Genomic DNA, 8,313 nt, shown 5'->3' on the forward strand with positions numbered 1-8,313 from the left:
AGTTAGCATTTCCTAGCCACTCTCAGCTCCCATGTGGCATGGAAAGAGCCAAAAAATTCCCTCTCATCCTAGGGGGATGGGTATGATCTTCATGGAGTTTGCCATAAAGAGAAGCCAAATCTCTTGAGTTTCTACAGGTGAGGAAGGTAAAGTCAGCTCTGGGACAAGGTCTGATTAACTACATCCCATTGTTCCCATTAAGTGCATACCCCTCACTCCATATCATAAAGTAATGGAAGCCCCTGTATATCCAGATGATATTTTGGAAGGGTAGGTAAGAAATATGAGATACAGATTAACACACAGGAGCCTGTTATTTATAAAAAGTGCTTAAATTATTAAATAGCAATGAGGTTCCTGGATTGATTCGAATTGAGGTTTTTGTTTCCCTGCAACCCAGTGGAGGTAAACTCAAAATTAAGATCAGATCACAGTTATAAACACTAAAATAAGATGCACTTTCTTTGTATGTCTTTGTATAGTGTTAGTAAATTTGCATGCATGTATAAACACACAGAAACATAATTATAGAAAAGAAAACATTAACAGTGCTTATCTTTGGGGAGGTGGGTACATGGATTTTTCTTTTGATTGATGCTTTTTTTTTTAGTATTTTCCAAACGTACTCCAATGAGCATATTACTTTAATATTCAGAAAAACACATCAGTTTTTAAACATAAAACACTCTGAAATTTTTATTCATTTTATTTTGCAGTGAAGGAACATGAAATATCATTCCAAAATGATAAAGTTATCACTTTCAATGAATGAGTCAATATACTACAGGAAAAGAGAATTATGCACTGTAATCATGGTTTATATAATCACATAGAACAATATATGCAAGCTTTTGAATATACTGTGATTAAAAGTTTGCTGATGAACAATAATATCAATATGACTAAGTTTCATTATTTATCACAGTCACATAAAGTACAAGAGCCTATGAACGAGCTGTTATTAACAATAAATATAGTTTTGTCTGGAATTCTTAACCATATGCAGGACTTTTTTTTTAAAGCATTTGAGTTTTAAATTCTGCTGCATTTCTACTGCAAAATGAAGCAGGCACAACAAAATTAAACCCACTAGCCAAAGGACCAAGAAAACAAAAATAGAAAAAAAAAAACAAAACAGCAAAACCCTTGGGGTGCTTCCCAGGATTTTTTTTCTAAACAAATATTGATCTCATTTAGTATTTCTGATAATATTCACAGTCACAGATTAATAGCTACATGACAAAGGACTTCAGAAGGATTAAACTACACAGCACTATATTAATGTCTTAAATCATTTACCACAGTATACATTTCTTAAAAATATTCTATTACTAAAATGCAAGGTCAAATTAATATTTTAACTTTTTTCTTATATTTCTGAAGCATGTTTTAACTGACATTACAAGAAAAATACAGAACAGACAACTTCTTATATCTTGAGTAACTGGATCTAGGCAGTTAATTTCAGGGCCATGCATGCTCTGCCTTAGCGATCAATGTCTTCTACTAATGCCTCAAGATTTTTGCAACAGGCTTTAACCTCCTCAATTGCAGCCATCCAGTTATCATAAATAATTTTGTCATAAATTGCATCATTAACTTCCCTAACTACCCCCTCCTGCTGAGATTCAACTGCATCGCCTGAGAAAAATAATACTGATCTTGGGATTATGTAAGTACGTAAATTGTGACCAAGTAAAAAATCATCATTTCTATCCCCTCCATTTGAGCTGATTCCATGAGGAGAGAAAAAATTGAAGAATGAATCCTTGGGAAAGTCTTCGGTCACAGTTCGGATGGTTCCCCAGATCCGATGTTTCTGCTGCTTTTTGATGGTTTTCAAAGTGACATTCTTTCCTTCATTCCAGTCTATCTCGCAGCCTGTGGAATACTCAATCGCAGTTCCCCTATAGGGATGGGGATCATAATAAGCTAGCCTTGACTTCAGCACATAGGTCTTTGTCAACAGCTCATTTTTGAAATATTCATTGGGTTTGAAGTGAAATTCTAATGTGAAACTGAGAGGCTCATCAGGATCTGAAAGCTTCACTTTAATATCTGTTAGGAGCTTCAGAATAGGCTCATCATATTTCTTAATCAAAGGAGTGAGTGTGTCAACGTTTTTTAAGACAGTCAGCCAAAAATCAGGAATTCCCTTAGGATCCTCTTCTTCCTTTTTCTCTTCCCCAGTAGCCTCAATGTCGTCGTCGTCGTCGTCGTCGTCATCATCATCATCCTCAATAGCATAATCATAATAATAGTCCTCATAACCATCATCCTCGTCCACATACTCATGCACCATACCCTCCTCAGTACCATACATCTCTTCCTCATCATACATTTCCTCATCGTCATAGTCCTCAAAGTCTGATTTATATTCACATTCCTCTTCTGTGGGTTCATAGATTGCATTGATGATCTGCCGTCTCTTTTCCAGTAAGGGCTGATACATTTCAGCAAACTTTCTTTCAATGTCATGAAATTCCCTCAGGAATTTGGACTCTAAGTTGGCCGCTCTAGTTTGAAGCTTTTTAAGGGCCAACACGCGGTACTTAACTTTCACAGGTAGACTTTCAACAAAATCTGTGTCTAACAGATAACCGATAAGTCCTTTTGGACGGTCTGGGTCTGAGTCCTCCTCATTCTCGCCACCTTTTCCCTCGTCTTTCCCGGACTCGGCGGCAGCATCTTCACCTTTCTCCCCTTCTTCCCCGAGCCCGGCGGCGGCGTCTTCCCCGCCCTTCCCGTCGTCTGCAGGCCCCGCAGCGGCGTCTTCACCGCGCCCCCGATTTTCCCCCGGCCCCTCCATCGCTGTGTTATTCCCAGCCTCCTCTGGACAGGATTCGGACAGTTCCTTGTGGTTGGCTGACTCGGCCATTTTTCAAAGCCCCTTACACGCCCAAGGTGGCTACCACCAAGATCAGGAGACCTGACCTCCGCAGGAAAAGACTCACCGAAATGTCCGGAGCGGCGGGGCCGGGCCGGGGCGGGCCGAGCAGTGGGGCCGGACTGCGGGAGCTGCTGCGGGCTCAAAGGCAGCCCTGAGGCTCTGGGATCTGGGCTGACCGAGCGGCGGCCTGGGCTGGGTGCAGAGGGTGGCGATGGCTGTCTTGACCTGCCCTGCAGGGAGCGGGCCAGAGACTGCAGACAGCCGCAGTGGGCAGACCTCCTCCGCAAGCAGCTGCTGCTGCAAGGAAAAAAAAAAAAAAAACAAACCCAGTGCTGCAATCTGATTACGCAGCTGTCTCTTGGCTGAATTTTCTTGGTGCAAATAGCTTGCTGCGTCACCCCTTTCCCCGCCCACAACTCTGCTCTAATCTCATTCGCTGGGCTGTAAGTGATTGACAAATTCCGAACCAATAAATTATTAGATCTATCACGTTTCCAACTCTGCTCACCTTCCCAGGTTCTCTAATATGGCTGATTCATCCACCTCCCTCTCATCCTCCACCGCACTCCCCCCTACCAACCCTGGCGCGGAGTTTTCTAGAAACCCAGGATGTTTATTAGTTTATTCATTCAACTTTTATCTGATATTATACTTTTATCATTTCAAAAGAGCTAAGAGAAAATGTAACTAAAATGTCGGACAACAGAAGAGAGCAAGGCATCCCACTCATCCTAAATCAATCTCTGATTTTAGCCCAGAGATGTGGGGAGGGGAGAGGTGGGTGGCGGAGAAACTTACAGAGAGATGCTAGAAAGTGTAAAAACACCAAAAGTTAGTATTGGTGGTCTTGGGTGGTGATTTAAATATTCTATTTTTTTTATTTTAGCGTATTATGGGGATACAAGTGTTAAAATTAAGATTACATATATTGCCCATCCCCCCTCCCCCTCGAGTAAGAGCTTCAAGCGTGTCCATCCCCCAAACGTTGCACATCTTATTCGTTGTGGTTGTAGATACCCATCCCCTCCTCCCCCTCCCACCCTCCTGACACCCGATAAATGTTATTCCTATATGTCCACTTAGGTGTTGATCCGTTAATACCAATTTGCTGGTGAGTACATGTAGTGCTTGTTTTTCCATTCTTGAGATACTTCACTTAGAATGGGTTCCAGCTGTATCCAGGAATATACAAGAGGTGCTATATCATCTGTTTTCCTGTTTTTTCACAAGCTATATGATTTTAGATTGGAAAATTCTCATAACATTTCCTGTGGGAGGAGGAGTGAGGAGGTGAGATGGGGGGTGGGCAATGAGAGCCTGTACTGAAAAGTCAGTACAGTGTACCCAACTGCATGACATCAGACAATAAAACAGTTGCCTAGTTTGTGAATAATACTGACTTTCCACTTCCTTCTTTTTGAGGCTGTCTCTAAAAGCCATTGGGAACTTTTAAAATAAAAGCCAAAATATACAGTAATATTTCTTTTAAAAAATCATAGCATTTGTTTGGCACTTTGGAGTTAATGGGAAATACTCTAAATTTCAGCACTAAAAAAATGGTTAAATAGATGATAGAGTATTCATAGGATAGAATATTGTGCAGTAATTAAAATTTCATCTAGGTGGTAATGATGGTGATACTTATTTTGTCCCTATCTCCAATGCTGATCATTAATAAATTGAACAATTTTTAAAATTTTAATTGACTATTATGTTCCAGATTTAAAGAATAGTTTCTATTGCTTTACTATCAAAGAGATAAACACTGTTGACATACCATATTTACTTTCAGATTCTGTAAGTTTGGAGGTAAGTTTTTCCTCTTATTGTATTTCTGTGTACTGCACATTATTACAGTATTTACAAAACTAAGTTTTCATGTTCGTGTCTCAGTCTGGTAGTTCCATAGTTTGAGTCCCATCCACTCCAGGTTTTTCTTTTCTAGTTCGGTAGTTGTAACATTCCCCATAGTTTTCTGATAATAAATACCATATCTGCTCATTTTAGAAAATTTGGAAAATGAGGGGATTTGGGGGATAATATAGAAATCACTAGTAATTTCACAACCTTTAGAGCACATTGGGTCCTTTTCTTTGTAACATGTTTATATATATGTTTGTGTTTAGATTGGTTGCTTTAAAAAATAAAACTGAGATAAACTCTTTTATAAACTTTCCCTTTTATTGGCATATCCTAATGTCTTTAAATACTCTACAAGAATGTGACTTTAAAACAAAATGTATTGGTATTCAAATATATTATGTAGTTAAACAAAACTATAAAGGACAAAGAGAAAGTATCTTCATCTACTTTTAAGACTGAAGAATCCTCAGAGTCATACGTGCAGTCACAGAAATCACAAGGAGAATGATGTGTTTCATTACATAAAACAAAAAAGATATGACAAAAAAATTAAAATATAGATAAATTAGACTTCTTCAAAATTAAAAACTTTTGTGCCTCAAAGGACACTATCAACAAAATTAAAAGCTAACTGTTGGGAGAGAGTGGGAAAAAATATTTGCAAATCAAATATCTGATAGGAAATTAATATCTAAAATATATAAAGGACTCCTACAAATGAATAACCAAACAAACAAACAAACCAATTCAAAAATGAGCAAAGGACTTACATAGAGATTCCTCCACAGCAGAGAAACAAGTGACCAATAAGTATATGAAAAGATGATCAACATCACTAAATAAGGAAATGCAAATCAAAACCACAATGACATAATACTTCACATCCATTAGGATAGCTATTATTTAAAAACATACACACAGAGAAAATAACAAGTATCAGTGAGGGTATGGAAAACTGGAACCCTTGTGCATTGCTGAGGAATGTAAAATGGTGTTGCTACAACAGAAAGCAGTATATGGCAGCTCCTCAAAACATTAAACCTAGAACTGACATATGATCCAGCAATTCCACTTCTGGGTATATACCCAAAAATTTGAAAACTGGGTCTCAAACAGATATGTTTCAACTGATGTTCATAGCAGCATTATTCACAATAGGCAAAAGTTGGAAATAGCACATATGTCCATCATGGGATGAATGGATGAATAAAGTGTGATATAAATATACATAATTTTTTTCAGCCTTTAAAATTTTGCCAGGCACAGTGGCTCATGCCTCTACTCCTATCACTCTGGGAGGCCAAGGCAGAGGTAGGAGGATTGCTTCAGCTCAGGACTTTGAGACCAGGCAGAGCAAAAGGGACACCCTATTTCTATTAAAAATAGAACAATTAGCCAGATGGGGTGGCTCACATCTGTAATCCCAGCTACTCAGGAGGCTGAGGCAGGAGGATCTCTTGAGCCTAGAAGTTTGAGGTTGCAGTGAGCTATGATGACAGCACTACACTCTAGCCTGGGTGACAGAGCAAGACTCTGTCTAAATAAATAAATGGAATGAAATTTTGACACATGCTACAATATGGATGAACCTTGAAAACATTATTTGAAGTAAAATAAGCCAGACACACAAAAAACAATTCTTGTATGATTCTACTTATATGAGGTATCTATACCAGTCAAATTTATAGACAGAAAGTCTAGAAATGTGGTTTCCAGGGGCTGAGGCAGAGGCAGAAAGGAAGTTATTGTTTGATGAGTAAGAAGTTTCAGTTCAATAAAATCAAGCAATTTGGGAGATATATGGTGCTAATGGTTCACAATAATGTAACTATACTTAATACCCCTGAACTGCACACTTAAAAATAGTTAAAACAGTAAATATGATGTTATGTCCATTTTACCATAATAAAAATGTTGAAAGAAACCCCAAAACATATTCAACATACTAAAAGTCATAGCCAGAGCAATTAGAAAGAAAGAAATGGCATCCAAAATGGAAAGAAAAATGTCGATTTATCCTTGTTCACAGAAGACATGATCCTACATTTAGAAAAATCTAAAGACTTCACCAAAATCTGTACAACTCATTAAAAAAATCAGTAAAGTTGCAGGACACAAAATCCAAAAATCAGTAGCATTTCTTTCTATACACCAATAGCAAACAATCTACAAAAGAAATCAAAAAAAGAATCCCATTTGCAATAGCAAAAAAAAAAAAAATATCTATAAATAAATTTAACAAAAGTACTGAAAAATGTCTATAATGAAAACTTTAAAACACTGATGAAAGAAATTGAAGAGGACACAAAAAAATGGAAAGATAACCCACACTTATGGTTTAGAGGAATAAACATTGTTAAAATGTCCATAGCACCCAAGGCGATCTACAGATTCAATGCAATATCTATCAAAATACTAATGACATTCTTCACAGGAATAGAAAAACTATCCTAAAATTCATATGGAACCACAAATGACTGAAAATAGCCAAAGCAATCCTGAGCAGAAAGAACAAAGCTAGAGGCATCACACTACCTGACTTCAAAATATGCTACAAAGCTATAGTAACCCAAACAGCATGATAACGGGTATAAAAATAGACACATAGACTAATGGAACAGAATAGAGAACTCAGGAATAAATCCATGCATTTATAGCCAACTCATTTTCAACAAGGGAACCAAGAACATATATTGGGGAAAGGACAAACTCTTCAATAAATGGTGCTGGGAAAACTGGATGGCATATGAGAAAGAATAAAACGACCCCTATTTCCCACTGTATACAAAAATCAAATAAAAATAGATTAAAGACTTAACTATAAGACCTGAAACTATGAAGTCGCTAAAAGAAAACATTAGGGAAATGCTTTGGGACACTGCTCTGGGAAAAGATTTTTTGAGTAAGACCTCAAAAATCACAAGCAACAAAAGGAAAAATAGACAAATGGGATTAGATCAAGCTCAAACCTTCTGCACAGCAAAGAAAACAATCAACAGAGTGAAGAGAGAACCTACAGGATGAAAAAAATTCACAAACTATCCATCTGACAAGGGATTAATAACCAGAATGTATAAGGAATTCAAACAACTTCCTAGCAAAAGATCAAATAATTTGATATAGAAATGCACAAATAATCTGAATAGACATTTAAGAAAAGAAGACAGACAAATTGCCATCAGGTATAGGAAAAAATGTTCAACAATCACTAGTCATTAGGGAAGTGCAAATAAAAATCCAGATGAGTTATCATCTCACCCCAGTTAAAATGGCTATTATAAAAAAAAAAATAGCAAATGTTGGTGAGGATGTGGAGAAAACGAAACACTAGTACACTGTTGGTGGTAATGGAAATTAGTACAGCCATTATAGAAAACAGTATGAAGGTTACTCAAAAAACTAAAAATAGACCATACAATCTAGCAATTCCATTGCTGGGTATATATCCAAAGGAAAGGAAGTCAGTATATCAAAGAGTTATCTGCATTTTCATGTTTTTTGCAGCACTATTCACAATGGCGAAGATATGGAATCAACCTGTATTCATCAATGGATGAACT

The 8,313-nt window shown here is 37.3% G+C and overlaps 1 protein-coding gene across 1 annotated transcript; it reads right to left on the minus strand.

Annotated features, from left to right (window-relative positions):
• Nucleotides 1–668: 668 nt before the first annotated feature.
• NAP1L2 (nucleosome assembly protein 1 like 2) lies at nucleotides 669–3,255 on the minus strand. The gene has a single exon (XM_012756094.2). It carries the CDS (start codon nucleotides 2,876–2,878, stop codon nucleotides 1,487–1,489), a length of 1,392 nt encoding a protein of 463 aa, XP_012611548.2. The 5' UTR covers nucleotides 2,879–3,255; the 3' UTR covers nucleotides 669–1,486.
• Between the last annotated feature and the right edge of the window lie 5,058 nt (nucleotides 3,256–8,313).

The sequence above is a fragment of the Microcebus murinus genome, chromosome X, assembly GCF_040939455.1.
Source record: "Microcebus murinus isolate Inina chromosome X, M.murinus_Inina_mat1.0, whole genome shotgun sequence".
Taxonomy (NCBI): domain Eukaryota; kingdom Metazoa; phylum Chordata; class Mammalia; order Primates; family Cheirogaleidae; genus Microcebus; species Microcebus murinus.

Bases quoted from the DNA above. Each gene is read 5' to 3' on its own strand.
- NAP1L2 (XM_012756094.2), bottom strand. From the start codon at position 2,878: ATGGCCGAGTCAGCCAACCACAAGGAACTGTCCGAATCCTGTCCAGAG.